General features: G+C 39.0%; 1 protein-coding gene across 2 annotated transcripts in view; it reads right to left on the bottom strand.

The window, feature by feature from the left end:
* LOC132378383 (cadherin-12-like) overlaps positions 1 to 17,436 on the bottom strand; it is a 401,775-nt gene that overhangs the window by 311,641 nt on the left and 72,698 nt on the right. For both annotated transcript variants that reach the window (XM_059945256.1, XM_059945257.1), the window contains exon 2: positions 5,644 to 6,068. In XM_059945256.1, coding sequence (XP_059801239.1) covers positions 5,644 to 5,877 — 234 coding nt within the window. In that variant the 5' untranslated portion in view covers positions 5,878 to 6,068. The remainder of the gene's footprint in view (positions 1 to 5,643; positions 6,069 to 17,436) is intronic.

Here is a 17,436-nt window from a genome sequence, read left to right as displayed (position 1 = left end):
GGAGAAGTACCACAGGATTGGAGGACAGCCAATGTTGTTCCACTGTATAAAAAAAGGACCTAAAGAGAAACCAGGAAATTTATAGGCCAGTGAGTCTGACATCAGTTGTGGGAAAGTTATTAAAAGGTATTCCAAGGGACCAGATATATAAATACTTGGATAGATATGGACTGATTAAGGATAGTCAGCATGGTTTTGTGCTTGGTAGGATATGATTAACCAATTATAGAGTATTTCAAGGAAGTTACCAGGAAAGTGGATGTTGTCTACATGGACTTTTGTAAGGCATTTGACAAGGCCCTGCATGTGAGGCTGGTCAAGAAGGTTCAGTCACTCAGTGTTCAGGATGAGGAAGTAAATTGGATAAGACATTAGCTTTGAGAAGCCAGAGAGTTACAGTAGAGGGTTGCCTCTCTGACTGGGGGTCTGTGACTATTGGACTATTGGTGTGTCGGAGGGATCGGGGCTGGGTCCTTTGTTGTTTGTCATCGATATCAATAACCCGGATGATAATGTGATGAACTGGATCAGCAAATTTGCAGATGACACCAAGATTGGGGTGGGGGGGGGGGGGGTAGTGGACAGTGAGGAAGGCTACCATTGGCTTGCAGATGGATCTGCATCAGCTGGGAAAAAATGCTGAACAATGGCAGATGGAATTTAATGCAGACAAGTGCAAGGTTTTGCACTTCAGTAGGACCAACCAGGGTAAGTTTTACACAGTGTGGTAGAACCAAGGGATCTGGGAATACAGCTACATAATTCACTGAAAGTGGTATCAGAGGCAGACAGGGTTGTAAAGAAAGCTTTTGGCACATTGACATTTATAAATCAATATATTGAATACAGAAGATGGGATGTTATGTTGAAGCTGTACAAGATGCTGGTGAGGCTTCATTTGGAGTATCATGTGCGGTTTTGGTTGCTGACAGTACCTTCCAGAAAGATGTAAGCAAGGTTGAAAGAGAGCAGAGAAAATTTACAAGGATGTTGCCAGGTCTGGAGGACCGGAGTTATAAGGAATGATTGAATAGTTTAGGACTGCATTCTTTAGAACATAGAAGACTGAGAGGAGATTTGATAGAGGGATAAAAAATTATGAGGCGTATAGATGAAGTTAATGCAAGCATGCATTTTCCATTGAGGTGGGTGGGATGATGGCTTGTGAAAGTTGAGAAGTTTAAGGGGAACATGAGGGGAAAGTACTTCACTCAGAGGGTCGTAAGAGTGTGGAACAAGCTGTCAGCACAAGTGGTCGATGCATGTTTGATTTTAATATTTATGATAAGTTTGGATAGGGACACGGATAGCAGAGATATGGAGGGCTATGGTCATGGTGCAGGTCACTGGGAATAGACAGTTTAAATGTGTTTCAGCATGAACTAGATAGACTGAAGGGTCTACTTCTGTGTTGTATTTCTCTATGACTATAACTACATTAACTTCAATGGGTGATTGGCACTGTAGAAAACAGACCCTGCAAGTTATGCCGCTTAAAGCCTACTTCCGTCAACAATCCAGAAAAAGAAGGCATCAGTGGTCAGGCACCTTGGATAGCAAGCCTGGGCAATGGATTGAATCCAAGATAATCTAGCCTAAAGTCAAACAATTATTGCTTTGTTGGGACTCTTCCCTGTTAAACCTAAAATATAACACACATCTATTTGAATAAAAATATTCAGATTTGAATCTGTATCATTATCTTCCAAGTCTGCAACTTAGAATTGAATCGCAAGAAAGAACCTCTTTAGAATAAATGTTACAATCGATTAAAATATGCTTTCACTAGCTTACTTTTTAAATAAAATTATGCAGAAGAGGTGAGACCAACAATTATTGCCTACCCCTCATTATCTTTCTTCAGAATTGAATGGTTTACATTGCTATGGGTCTGGAAACAGAAAGGCAAATGACTTTCTGCCTACCCCCCTCCTCCTCATAGAGCATTAGTGGTCCAGTTTTTACAATGAAGTTGCGGTTTCATGCTCACTGACACTAGTATTTAAATCCATATTCATCTAAGAAACAGTACTCTGGTGGGATTTGAACTCTGCTTGGATTACTCAAGACACAAAAGAGCCTGCAGATGCCGGAAATCTGGAGAGCCAAACCCAAACACAAACCCTGAAGTGTTTTGGCCCAACACACCAACTATAAATTTCCCATTGTAGATGCTGCCTGACCAGCTAAGCTCCTACAGTGTTTTGTGTGTGATGCTGGATTGCTTGTTGAAAGCATAATCACTCTGCTACACAATACATTTGTAAAGAATTCTATCATGAGAGATTAACAGTGAGCTGTTTCACATTACTCAAAACTTAAAGACCATCATTAAGTGCACAAAGCACAGTTAGCAGTTGGACTTTTAGATCTTACATCCATAGTTAGTGACACACCATTATTCTGAATAGCCTTTTGAAATCCCACCTAATTTTCTCTTCTAACATACAGAAATGAATACTCTGCAAATAACTTGGGGGCAACATGGTAGCATAGAGGTTAACACATCGGCTTACAGTGGCGGCGGCCTTGGTTCAGTTCCTGCTGTTGGCTGTAAGAAGTTAGTATGCTCTCACTGTGACCGTGTGAGTTTCCTGTGGGGGCTCTGATTTCCTCCCACCTTCCAAAGACATACAAGTTAATAGGTTAATTGGTCACATGGATCTATTTGGGTGGCACGGGCTTGCTGGGCCAGGAAGGCTTGTTATCATGCTGTATCTCTAAATAAACTAAAAATATTTTTTTCTATAACAATGAGTGCAGTTTTCAATAATCTTGGCAAGAAAACATTTTCAATGCAAACCCCTAAGGTTACACTGGTAAAGCAGCTAACAGTCAATAAGCAGAAAGGGCATTCAATGTTGTCTATAATACACCTACAAATAGTATGTTTGATAAGGCTCACAAGGCATATCCTTCTATTTGTTTTCACTGAAATCCAGACACCGAGGCCAGTCAGATATCCCATTTCTCTGGACAGAATACCAAGAGTAACTGGTATCCAATTTAATGATACATTTGCTGGACAAGCAAAGCTATTGATTGACTGCAATTTCATAAAATTTGACCTTCATTTTCAAAGTACAAAAACTTATTTTCACCAACACTGATGGTATCTATTCCCAGACCTTTCAGCAGGAGATCATTTCATTTCACTGCTGCATTGGGTGCTGTCTTGTGTTTTGATGCTAGGATATGGGAGTATCTGTATGGGAGCATTGAGAGATCTGCTAAATGATCCAATCCATGTTAAAATGTGTTTGAAATACAGATAATAAAGATCAAATTATGAAAAATAAATTTAGCCCAGGATGTATGTTCTTTTAATTATTATTTTCAACAAATCAGGAATTTGAGGATTTTTAGGTTACCCTTGAGGTGATGATTTAAGAACATCAGGGATCAATTCCCAATTAATCACACTGATGAACAAGAAATTACTTCTGACAATACACATACAAAAATTACCAACAATTTATATATTTTCTTATTTCATTAGGAGGCAGCAAAGATGTTACTTATTATCCATCCCTTTTTGTTTTTGAACTGACCATCTTACTACAGTCAATCACATTGAGCAGTGTGTAGGCTGGACCAGGTAAGGATTGTAAAAAACCAAACCTGTAGAAAATAAGCTCTTTGATTCATTATGTCTGTTCAAAGTGTGTTACCACTCTAAAGTAATCAATCTGTTGGCACATAGTCTATATCCCCTGCATGTTCATGTGTTTATCTAATCAATCTTAAATATCACTATCATATCTGATTCACCCTAACAGTGCATTCCAACCATTTTCCACTCTCTGCGAAAAGCAATTTAACACTTATATCTTCCTTAACTTTCCCCGTCTCACCTTCAACCTATGCCTTCTAGCATTTGACATTTCCACCCTGTGAACAACACTCTTGACTTTCTACCCTGTCTATGCCTCTCATTATCTTATATACCTCTACCAGTTCGCTCCCTCACTTTCAACCTCAGCCTCTGATATTATTCAAATTTGTCCAGCTTCTCTTACCAGGAAATCACTTCAGTCCGAGTAAAATCCAGATAAAACCCTGGTAAAGCTCTTCTACCTCCATCCACATCCTCAGTAGTATGGTGACTAGCCTCATAGTTTATACAGCTGCACTGCAGTTTCCTTTAACATTCACTGGCACAACTGATGAAAGCAAGTATACCATATGCCTGTTTTTACCATCACATTAGTGAACTAATTTGCTTCTACATCAAACTAGTAGTTTTATGGTGAGTCACATTCAAAATTGTTAGTGAAATATAAATTAAATATACTGTCATGGTGAGGTTATGAATGCTGGTTTCATGATTACTAGCTAATACTTTAAGTATTGTACCACCACCATATTCAAATACAGGCAATGAAGAACTTAAGCCATTAAGGTCTTTCCTTATTAAAAACTAACATTTTTAGGTGGAAGATGAGCATGTTCTATTATATCTCAATATAAACCCATTACATGGTGCGTCCATACATAAAACCAGTGTGAATGTGTTATACTGCTCTCTTTTCAGTGATAAATGTTTCTTGAATTCTGAAACTAAAACATAATGAGAGTGTACGTAAGGCAATTGCAAGGTTAAACCTTCCATCAGGTGGTATAAATCTAAAAAAACCTTCATTCTTTCAAACAGGAGCTGACACTGCTTGAACATTAACAACATTTTTGGTCACTTATATCTGCCTACCTAAATACATTGAAGGATATTAGTGAGATGCATTGTTGAAGCTGCAAGCAAAGCATTCTTCCCATCATGATGTCAATGAGAAAATTATGGTATGCTTTTGTCAGGGTCAAAATATGAGAATAACTGTTTATTGCAATGTCAAGGTTTTGATTTGGTTCTGTCAAACCAACAACCAAAAAAATAGAAGGAAAAGAAATGATAACACAATATGCCATTTTAAATTCTACATTCTCAATACTGTTAATGCATTGTAACAATTGTTATAACATGGAATCATATAATGACACTGTTCAAGGAAAATTCTCTTCTCCCCTCTCCCATCAAGAGGAAGATACAAAATTCTGAAAGCACGTAGCACCAGGCTCAAGGACAGCTGCTATCCCATTGTTATCAAAGTCCAGAATGGACTTCTTCTGTGATAAGGTGCACACTTGCCCTCACAATCTAACCCACTATGCTCCTGCACTTTATTATTTACCTACACCACACTTTTTTGGTAGATTTTACACTTTATTCTGCATTGCTATTGTTTTACCTTATTCTAGCTCAGTGCACTGTGTAATGATTTGATCTGTATAAGCAGCATGCAAGATAAACTTTTCACTGTATCTTGATACATTAGGCAATAATAAACCAATACCAACTTGTGATGTAATATTACAGTTAAAATCATGGAAAATCAATCAAGGGAATAAATCCAATTTTATGTCTGAATTAATAATCTGAATATAAAATATTGAAAATGATTTTTCTATCTTATTTAATGAGAATCATTTGACACACGTTGGATACTTCATATTTTATGTCAACACCAATCAATTAAAATGAATCAAATTGGATACTCGTTTTTTTTCAAATAGAACTGTTGCAAAAACTTACAAAACACTAAAGCATTATTATTGAATAAGAAAGACATGCAACACTATGATATTTACCTTTCCCACATATTGAGGTTCAGACCCCATATATTCTTCCAGTACAAAGAACTGGTTCCAGATCCAGCCACGCCGTACACGTTGAAGGGTAGGAGCTCCATCTCCTGACAGTTCAATTACCTTGTCACTCCCTCTACGCCCTGAACTCTTTGGTGACAATGACTCCAGGGGTGTTAATAGACCCTCATCGAGCAGGATCCAAAGAAACAACGACAAACCATTCACAGTCAGCATTTGTCTCTGGGAGAGTATATCTCAGCATATACTAGTAAAAAATGGTGTCTAGAAGAATTCCTCTTGATTCATGTAGACTGCCCAGATCTCTCCAAGTACGTTCTCTATGCTTCAGATCCAGCTGTTCTTCTTTGTTGTTTAAATATGCAAACATGTATTGCCATCTAATGCATTAAATTCGGTTTCTGGTCCTGGTAAAAAGAATTTGCACAATTACACATTGACACAGAATGTGTATTTTAACTAATCATGGATATGTTGAGATCAAGCATATAAAAAATAACTTTTCACTCCGCAGCCAACTAGGTGATACAATGCACACAGATAAGATGCCTGGAAATACGACTCTAGAAAGTCATAGGTAATTAGACATTCTGTTGACCTGCCTCCTGGTTCTGTCAATGTTAATATATTTCGAAGTCCGCTGTACAATACAATTTTAGGCCTGATCATCTAACTTACAGTCTGAATAAGGTTTGATACAGTTTTGATCAGATTGATTAATTTGGGCAAAAGTGTGAATATTATATGTAGAAAGCATTGCAATTGAGCTTTGACCCATCGGTGTTGAAAATGTATATTACTGTCACAGTAGCCAAATTCAATTCAAACCGTACATCACAAAAAAAAAGCAAAAAAAACGCAGGTCTGCAGGTGGGAATCCAATACCTTCTGACTTGCTGAATGCTTCCAGCAATTTCTGTTTTTAAGATTACAACAAAAATAGTTGGACAATAAATACAGAAAAAAATGCTGGAAACATTTCCAGTGTCTGCAGCTATTTTGGTTTTCATTTACAACAAAAACCCTTTTCTTATCAATAATTTTCATTAACTGTGATCTATAGGACTGAGGAAGTCAATACATCACTCCTTTTAGTCATTTACTTTTAGTGCAAAACACAGTTAAACAGAAAATCGAAGCATATTAAACTTTATTTACTTGACACGCATAAAAAATGATTAACTTAACACATCGGTATGCTACGCCAAAAGACATGACAAGTGGTTTAAAAGAAACATTTTGTATCAGTGTCCATTTGAGGAATAAAATTGCTTCAAACCAGATTTATTTCTACCTTATTTGAGTGTAAAAGAACCTTGAGTTGTTATTGTGTTGATTGTTTTTCAACATTATAAACACAAAAATAAGAACAAAGTTAAGGAAAGATGAATGAAAAGCCAGTGACCTGAAACGCTGGTCTTGATTTCCATAGTAACTTACCACCTGCACTCACCACCAAAATTTCCTATTTTTTCAACCTTTTCTTCTGCCCAGCAGGAAGACCAATCTCACTGCTCGGCTGACCACAGAGACAAACAGTGTGTTCCTAAATGGTGCGCTGGACCTCAAATAATGTAAGAGGTGATGTCTGTGGGTAAGATGAGCCTCTACTAATACCTCTGAAAGCCTTGTCCCGAGCTCTGTGTGTGTCATATCTGTCCACTTTCAATGAGCCCAATTGTCTCTGATCTTCAGAAACATTTTTTTTAAATATTGAAAAATAAATAATTATTAAACATACTTGGAAAAAAAATCAGCAGATACACTTTAAAATGCTTTTATAAGATTCAAAAGAAAGAAAAATATAGCTTCATCTGTCGCATGTACAGTTTATCAAAACATACAGTGAAATGCCTCATTTGCATCAACACAAATTGGCGAGTATTGAGCTCAGCAGCCCGCAAATGTTGCCATACTTCTGGTGCCAACAGAGCATGCTCACAATATACTAATCATAAACGTACATCTGAGAGTGTGGGAGTGTGGTAAACCATGTATATCTGTCTGGACACGCCCCTCTGCTGACTGCTCCTGGGGCTCCTCCCACAGACCCCTGTATAAAGGAGATTGTGTCTCTGCTCCTCCCACAGTCATCCAGCATGGACGTGCTCCATTTTACTGCTAATAAAAGCCTTTCAGTATTTATTCTACTTCCAGTCTTTTGGAGTTATTGATAGTGCATGAGGGAGGAAACTGGAGTACCCAGTGTAAACTCAAGTAGCTACGTGAAAAACATACAACCTCATTACAGACAGCAGTGGAAATTGAACCCTAGTTAATGATTGCTGGCTGGTGCTAAAAAGCTATGTTCTAACCAAACATAAAATACGCTTTTGAGAGGATGCACAGGAGATTTATCAGGAAGCTGTCTGGATTAAAGAAGACGTTCTATGAGGAAAGATTGAATGAACTAGGGATTTTCTCTTAGGAATATAGGAGGATAAAAGCCAAGCTTATAGATGAAAGAGGATCTCGTGCTTTCCCTGTATTTATAACAAATAAACTCTTCACGGGCTTCCTTTCAGGTACAGGTATCAATTTTAACCAACATTTCGATGATAAACTCTGCCATCTTCATCAGGAATGATGCCTAGGCATGTGTAGTCCGGCAGTATATATACCCCCATCATATGTCCCTCCTGATTGGTTAGACCTCATGCAATCAGGTTTCTACTGTCCCACCTTGTTTAAAATTGAATTCCACTTCTTACTTGACTTTCCCCTTTGTTAAAATTCTTTTTCTCTAGTTTTATTTCAATGGCTCCCTTCACCAAGTAGCCCCAAAAGCCAGTGTTGCCTGGAAACACAACAATGAGGAGGAACCTGCCACCACCGCCTCTCTTTCCTATCACTCCACCGTTTTTGGAAGGATCACCAGGATCTTGAAGAGATACCAGATTAATAGCACCCACAAATCTGTAAGGAGGCTCAGATCACAGTTTATGTGGGTCAAAGATGACTTGGAACTCAGCATGGCTGACATTCACAGGACTCCCTGTGAATGCAGAGCAGCTTACATCAGCCAGATGGGATGTACGGAGGTGTATCCATTTGGGTTACGCAGAGAAATCAGCAGTAGCAGAACATGGCATTTGCAATGGCTGTAGGATTTACTTCAACAGTACAAAACTACTATGCAGCACCAATGATTTTTGTAATCACTTGGTGAAAAAAGCCATTGAAATAAAACGAAAGAAAAAGAATTTTAATAAAGGCAAAGGCTTTGCTCTAAGAAAGAACTGGAATTCAATTGTAAAAAAGGTGAGACAGCATAAACTTGATTGGATGAGGACTAACCAATCAGGAGGGATTGGTGACAGGGATATATATATATATATATATGAAGAGTTTATATATCAACTTGGTAGATGTATATAAGATGATAAGGGGCATAAATAGTGTGGACAGCCAGCTCCTTCTGCCCAGGGCAGCAATGGTTAATACCGGGGAGGTACTTTTAATTTGATTGGAAGAAAGACTGTGGAGGGATGTCAAAGACAGGCTTTTTTAAGCAGAGATTGCTAGGTGCATGAAACATACTGCAAGAGATGGCGATAGAGGTGATATACTAGGGACCTTTAAGAGACTATTAGGCACTTTGATGAAGCAAAAAATGGAGATAATGCTGGACAGGTTAGATTAATCTTGTATTAGGTTAAAAGCTTGGCATGATCTCATGGGTCGAAGGCCTATACTGTGCAGTACTGCTCTATGAAGCAAATTACAAGTAAATAAAAGCGACATAACTTAACATGCTCTTCCCTTTCCCCACTGTCAACAATCTCCTGGTAGATCCGGAAGTGTTCTAGACCAGTTCACCCAGCCTTAGCTTCAGCTCATTGCTGGATTGCTCGGAGGATTTAGCAGATAAGTGAGTACAACTGGGAAACTACCAGCTGAGCACAATCTGCAAGTTTGACACCTCCTGAAAACAATCACCCACAACATGGTTCACATGCTGTAGATGCCCAAAGGAGCTAGATCTTCAGGTGTTCTATGTATAACATGAGAACTGCTACTGTCAACAGCTGAATGGCCCTGTGATCCCTCAACCTTTTGTCTTTTGGTTCAAACAAGCTGCAATGCTATTGTAAAAGGATGGTTGGAAAAGCAGAATCAGTCTTCGCTTATCAGTTTACTCTGCGTAATCTCTACTTTGCCAGCCTTGATTCTCTGCCAATCTGCAATCTTCTGACTCAGGGTCAAGGATGCTATCTGTGTCAGCTGTGACAGTACACATAACCCTGTGTCTCCGAGCTTGCGGATTCAAATTCTATTACAAGGGTTTGTGCACACACAAAAAAATAAGCTACAGTACTATATTGAAGGAATATTGCCAACTGGAATTGATCATATTGGATGAAACCAAAGCCCTTGTGGCTCTCACAATGGATGTTAATACTTCTATGACAGCTTGCAAGAAAACCTGTAAGTTACCCTAGTCAATTTGATTTCCTCAGCCAACGTTACTAAAATAGATTATCTGGTCATTATCACATTGTAGACTGTAGGAGTATTTTGTGTGCAAATGAATTTTCACAAACATTATCCCTGTATAGACACGACCAAGTTCCTTAAAAATCATGTACACTTCAATGAGTTCACCACTTGTTCTTCTGAACTCACAAACACGTGCCTAGTCTGCTTAATCTTTCCTCATAGAACAATCCTCCTGAACCCATAAATCAATCCATTGAAGCACAGATTGAAAAGTGACACTGATCAAAAGCACTTCACTGAAAGCAAAGTGTTTAAGACAGCACTGAAAAGACATGTCCTTCTTGCAGCCTTTCTAACTGCTCACCACTTTTACCCCACATGACAGATAATCACCTGAAACTTTATAAACATCAACCATCTCCCTGTAGGCAACAGGAATAAAAAATCCTGCTCCACCTCATCATGTCTCCCAGATTGCTACTAAATAGGCTCACTCTGCTGCTGGCATATTCATGGTAATATTCTAATACTCACTAATACACAACTAGAAAACCAATTGATATTTCATTAGGAGCTCCAGGAGATTTGATATGTCAGCAAAGAGACACGCAAATTTCAACAGATGTACCGTGGAGACCATTCTAACTGTATCACTATCTGATATGAGGGGAGGGGGCTAGTGCACAGGATTGAAATAAGCCACAGAGGGTTGTAAACTTAGTCAGCTCCACCATGGGCACTAGCCTCCACAGTATCCAGGACCTCTTCAAGGAGCAATGAGTGATGCTTCAAAAAGGTGGAACCCCTATTATCCTAATAGGACCCCTATTAACAGCCCCTTTTATCCTAATATCCTGTTCTCATTGTTACCATCAGGAAGAAGATACAGGTGCCTGAAAGTACACATTCACTGATTCAGGAATAGCTTCTTCCTCTCCACCATCATATTTTTTGTGGTACTTAATTAATTTTAATGCTATATATATATTATATGTATCTATACACACACACACACACACACACACACACACACACACACACCCATAAAAAGTATTCACCCCCCCCCTTTGAAAGTTATCATGTCTTATTGTTTTACAACTTCTACAACATTGAATTACAGTGAATTTGGCTTTTTTTGACATCAACAGAAAAAGAGGCTTTTTTGTGTCAAAGTGATCTAAATTAATTATAAATAGAAAAACCAAAATAGTTGATTGCGTAACTATTCACACCCCTTTAACATGACACACCAAATCATCACTGGTGTGGCCAATTGGTTTTATAAATCACATAATTAGTTAAATGGGGATCTGCTTTTGGAGACATGTGCAGTCAGGGTGTTTCAGTTGATTGTAGTAAAAATACATTTTGTACCTGAAAGGTCCAACTGCTGGTGAATCAGTTTCCTGGCAAAAACTACCTCATGAAGACAAAGGAACACTCCAAACAACTCCACAAAAAGGCTACTGAAAAGCACATGTCTGGAGATGGGTTCAAGAAAATTTCCAAGTCACTGAATGTCCTTTGGAGTACAGTTAAGTCAATCATCAAGAAATGTAAAGAATATGGCACAGCTGTAAATCTGCATAGAGCAGGTCATCCTCAAAAACTGAGTGACCATGTAAGAAGGGGACAAGGGAGGGAGGCCCCCAACAGACCTCTGATAACTCTGGAAGAGTTACAAGCTTCAGTGGCTAAGATGAGAGAAACTGCCCATACAGCAACATGAAATCTTGGCTAGAATTTCCCAGAAGGCATGTGGAAGATTCTGAATTCAGCTGGAAGAAGGTTCTATGGTCTGATGAAGCCAAAAGTGAGCTTTTTGGCCATCAGACTAAACACTATGTTCGGTGTAAGCCAAACACCACACATATCATAGAACATTGAACAATACAGCACAATACAGGCCCTTCAGCTCACAATGTTGTCCCAACCCTCAAATCCTGCCTCCCATACAACCCCCACCTTAAATTCCTCCATGTACCTGTCTAGTAGTCTCTTAAATTTCACTAGTGTATCTGCCTCCACCACTGACTCAGGCAGTGCATTCTACACACCAACCACTCTCGAGTAAAAACCTTCCTCTAATATTCCCCTTGAACACCCCATCCCTTACTTAAAGCCATGTCCTCTTGTATTGAGCAGTGATACTCTGGGGAAGAGGCAATGGCTGTCCAGTCTATCTATTCCTCTTAACATCTTGTATACCTCTATCATGTCTCCTCTCATTGTCCTTCCCTCCAGAGAGTAAAGCCCTAGCTCCCTTAATCTCTGATCATAATGCATACTGTCTACACCAGGCAGCATTTACAGAGGTAAATCTCCTCTGTATCCTTTCCAATGCCTCCACATCCTTCCTATAGTGAGGCAACTAGAACTGGACACAGTACTCCAAGTGTGACCTAACCAGTTTTATAGAGCTGCATCACTATCCCGCGACTCTTAAACTCTATCCCTCGACTTATGAAAGCTAACAGTCCATAAGCTTTCTTAACTACCCTATCTACCTGTGAAGCAACTTTCAAGGATCTGTGGATATGTACCCCCAGATCCCTCTACTCCTCCACACTTCCAAGTATCCTGCCATTTACTTTGTACTCTGTCTTGGAGTTTGTCCTTCCAAAGTGTACCACCTCACACTTCTCTGGGTTGAACTCCATCTGCCACTTCTCAGCCCACTTCTGCATCCTACCAATGTCTCTTTGCAATCTTCGACAATCCTCTACACTATCCACAACACTACTAACTTTTGTGTTGTCTGCAAACTTGCCAACCCACCCTTCTACCCCCACATCCAGGTTGTTAATAAAAATCATGAAAAGTAGAGGTCCCAGAACCAATCCTTGTGGGACACCACTAGTAACAACCCTCCAATCTGAATGTACTCCCTCCACCTCAACCCTCTGCTTTCAGTAGGCAAGCCAATTGTGAATCTACCTGGCCAAATTTCCCTGGATCCCATGCCTTCTGACTTTCTGAATAAGCCTACTGTGTAGAACCTTATCAACTGCCTGACTAATTCCAGGTAGATCACATCCACTACACTACCCTCATCTATATGTCTGGTCACCTACCCAAAGAATTTTATCAGGCATGTTAGACACAATCTGCCCTTCACAAAGCCATGCTGATGGCCTCTGATCAGACCATAATTCTCTAAATGCCCACAGATTCTATTTCCAAGAATCTTTTCCAACAGCTTTCCCACCACAGACGTAAGGCTCACTGGTCTATTATTACCCGGACTATCCTGCTACCTTTTTTGAACAAGGGGACAACTTTCACCTCCCTCCAGTCCTCTGGTACCATTCCTGTGGACAACGAGGACATTAAGATCCTACCCAGGGGTTCAGCAATCTCTTCCCTTGCCTTGTGGAGCAGCTGGAGAATATTCCGTCAGGCCCCGGGACTTATCTGTCCTAATGTATTTTAACAACTTCAACACCTCTTCTCCCTTAATATCAACATGCTCCAGAACATCAACCTCACTTATATTGTCCTCACATTCATCAAGTTTCCTCTCATTGGTGAATACCAAAGATAAGTATTCAGTGAGGACCTCGCTCACTTCCACAGCCTCCAGGCACATCGACCCACCTTTATCTCTAATCGGTCCTATCTTCACTCCTGTCAACCTTTTCTTCTTCACATAATTAAAGAATGCCCTGGAGTTTTCCTTTACCCTACATGCCAAGGCTTTCTCATGCCCCCTTCTTGCTCTCCTCTGCCCCTTCTTAAGCTCCTTTCTTGCCACCCTATATTCCTCAATACACTCATCTGATCCTTGCTTCCAAAACATCACGTATGCTGCCTTCTTCCATCTGACTAGACTCTCCACTTCACTTGTCACCCATGGTTCCTTCACTTTACCATTCTTTATCTTCCTCACCGGGACAAATTTATCCCTAACATCCTGCAAGATATCCCTAAACATCGACATGTCCATAGTACATTTCTCTGCAAAAACATCATCCCAATTCACACCCGCAAGTTCTAGCCTTATAGCCTCATATTTTGCTCTTCCCCAATTAAAAATTTTCCTGTCCTCTCTGATTCTATCCTTTTCCATTATCAAAAACACACCATCCCTACCATGAAGCATGGTGGTGGCTGCATCATGCTGTGGGGATGCTTCACTGTAGCAGGCTCTGAAAGACTTGGGAAGGTTGAGGGTAAAATAAATGCAGCAAGTATATAGGGAAATCCTGGAGGAAAACTTGATGCAGTCTGCAAGAGAACTATGACTTGGGAGAAGATTTGTTTTCCAGCAAGACAATCACCACAAGGATAAAGTCAAAGCTACAGCAGTGTGGCTTAAAAACAACAAAGTTAATGTCCTGGAGTGACCAAGTCAGAGTCCAAATTCCAATCCAATTGAGAATTTGTGGCTGGACTTGAAAAGGGTTGTTCACTCATAATCCTCATGCAACCCGACAGAGCTTGATCAGTTTTGTAAAGAAGAAAGGGAAAAATTGCAGTGTCCAGATGTGCAAAGCTGACAGAGACCTGCCCACACAGACTCAATGCTGCAATTGCTGCTAAAGGTGCATCTACAAATTACTGACTTGAAGGGAGTGAGTACATATGCAATCAATTATTTTGTGTTTCATATTTGTGATTAATTTAGATCACTTTGTAGAGATCTGGTTGTACTTTGGCATGAAAGTCTTTTTCTGTTGATCAGTGTCAAAAAAAAGCAGAATTAAATCCAGTGTGATTCAATGTTGTAAAACAATTAAACATGAAAACTTCCAAGGGGGGTGAATACTTCTTATACATATTGTACATAATATTATAATATATATATATATATTTACTGCAATTCACAGTTTTTTCTCTATCATTATTTATCTGTTTTTATCTATTATTTTCATTGCACTGCTGCTGAAAGGACAACAAATTTCATGACATATGCCAGTGATAGTAAACCTGATACTGATTCTGATTCTGGCAAATGTATTCCAATACTTGTTTCTCTAATACTTAAATTCACTTGATGAAAATATATTGAAAACATACATCTTTTGCTCTATTACAAAAACACTTGAAGCAACTCTCATAGATGGGAGTAATGTTCTAGTAATTCACTGCCGTTAGACAACCTTACATCATCCCAAAACAAAAACAATTCTGAAACGCTCTGCCAGTGTGCAAGGTTTTATTACTGCTGAGCAGACCCACAAAGTTCATCCCATTATTGCCGTGTCTTGCTATGTTTTATAATGATATACTGCAAAAAACAATGAACATCTGATTGAAAGCATGGGTTGATTTGGATCAAAGTGCTGAAAGCCACTTACAAAAATTAAGTTACTCTGGAAAAAGGAGCATGTGGTTATCTATTCAGACTAGGCTTTCCAATAAAAGTCACACTTCGCTAATAAACAGAGAGACTCGTGTACATCTTATTATTCGTACAATCAATAGGAAATAGTACAACTGCCTCATAGAATTCAGTAAGTATGGACCCATTCTGACAGCACAATATTGTACCATATACATGATGACATTGTTGTGAATAATCACACAGATGATTAAATCTGTGTGATTATCACACACACACACACAGACACACACACACACACACACACATATATATATACACACACATACACAGTAGCATTCAGTCTTAAAATGTAAAACTATTTGAATATCAGATTCTAAGAATATACCTCTAGGCTGCAAGCACTTCTCTTACACCAAAGACCAGCTTATTTTAGATCTCAGTGAGACGGATACTTTAGTCTACCAGACCCAATAATGGCAATTGCTCCACTGACAGAAACTCTGCACTGACGGACATGTGCACGCATCAGCTCTAATCATACTCCTTCCCACTCCTGACTGAAGGAGGGACGAGATAACAAACCAGTGAAGAGTGGCAGACAAGTTATTATCTATCATTTGTCTCTAAATATGACTAACGGATAATGGAATTAACTCATTTGAGTAAAATTTCCCAGATGAGTCAAAAGCTCCAATTCATTAAGCAATTCCTTGGAGAAAAGAACTGTCTTGGCATGTCACACTGAGCCAACGGAAGCTGACACAATCAAATATTTAATTCATTGAGGAGAATGCAGACATTGGTGTTAATCTTTTTATCAGACCCCAACCTAGAATTCATTAACCTAGCCCAGACAGTATTTACATATCATATAGGTTCAATGACCTTGGATCTAGCTATTCAGCTGTCAAACCATGATCTAGATTCTGTCAAAATGATTTCTTGTCCTATTTAACTAACACAACCACTTAGTATATCACTCACCATTTCAGATTTTATACTTAACAGTCAAGCCTATTTAATTCCCTCAGTTGCCCTGGTCATTCACAATGAATCTCACAAATAAAGAACAGAAGAAAATAATTCTTCCAATATATTTAAAGTTTTTTTCCAATGTCTTGTATTTAACTAGTGATTATTTTATTATTCACTGTGATATCTAATTATCTGGTAGCACTAGCCAAGTCTATCTCTTCTTCATTTTGTGAGCTGCTGAAATCCTCAGCCACTTCTTTTTGCCCCAAAATCTGAATAATCTAATGCTCCCACTTAAGCAGTCTCCCATCTGCCACGTTTCATAAATCCAGACTCAACCCATAACTGCTGCACAGCACAACCATCCAACATCCCTGAGCATAACAGCTTATACTGATTCATAAACACAACAGATTCTGCAGATGCTGGAAATCCGGATAAACATTCACGAAATGCTGGAGGAACTCAGCAAGGCAGGCAACACCTAAGGGAAAAGAATAAGGAATCGACGATTCAGGCTGCGACCCTTCATCATGATATAAAGAGCATTTTGTATATTATTCTGACTGCTGTTCAAGCGAGTAACACACTTTCAAAATTTATATTGTTTTCACATCTCTGCCAAACCCTTCATCCTCATCTATCTGAGCTTCCTTATGCACTCCCCAATTTAACCGCTTCATCATTAGCAGCCATGGATCAGTTTTCTAGATCGCCATCAGCATATTTTCTTCCTTAAACCCCTTCATCCTTTTCCTGCATACCTGCCTTTTTAAAAGAACTTCTGATCATTTCTTCTGTATTTCTGATGCTAAGGAATTATCAGAAAGTCCCTGTGAAAAACCTTTAAATGTCTTACCATGTTGCAAGTAATATATAAATGAAAGTTGTTATTGCTGGCAGCTAGCATGATTAATGCTCATTACTTCGAATGCAGTCTGAAATTTCTTTTCCTATCATTTATCAAGGTAATTGTAGGTAATCAGGAATAACTTTTGTCTCCTAGAAGAAATATTAATAAATTTTTCAGTCATATTGAAAGCCATCAAATTGGCTGTGGTTCCCAAAGCCAT

The sequence above is a fragment of the Hypanus sabinus genome, chromosome 20, assembly GCF_030144855.1.
Source record: "Hypanus sabinus isolate sHypSab1 chromosome 20, sHypSab1.hap1, whole genome shotgun sequence".
In the NCBI taxonomy this organism is placed as follows: Eukaryota; Metazoa; Chordata; class Chondrichthyes; order Myliobatiformes; family Dasyatidae; genus Hypanus; species Hypanus sabinus.
This window is presented reverse-complemented; position numbering and strand designations above follow the sequence as displayed.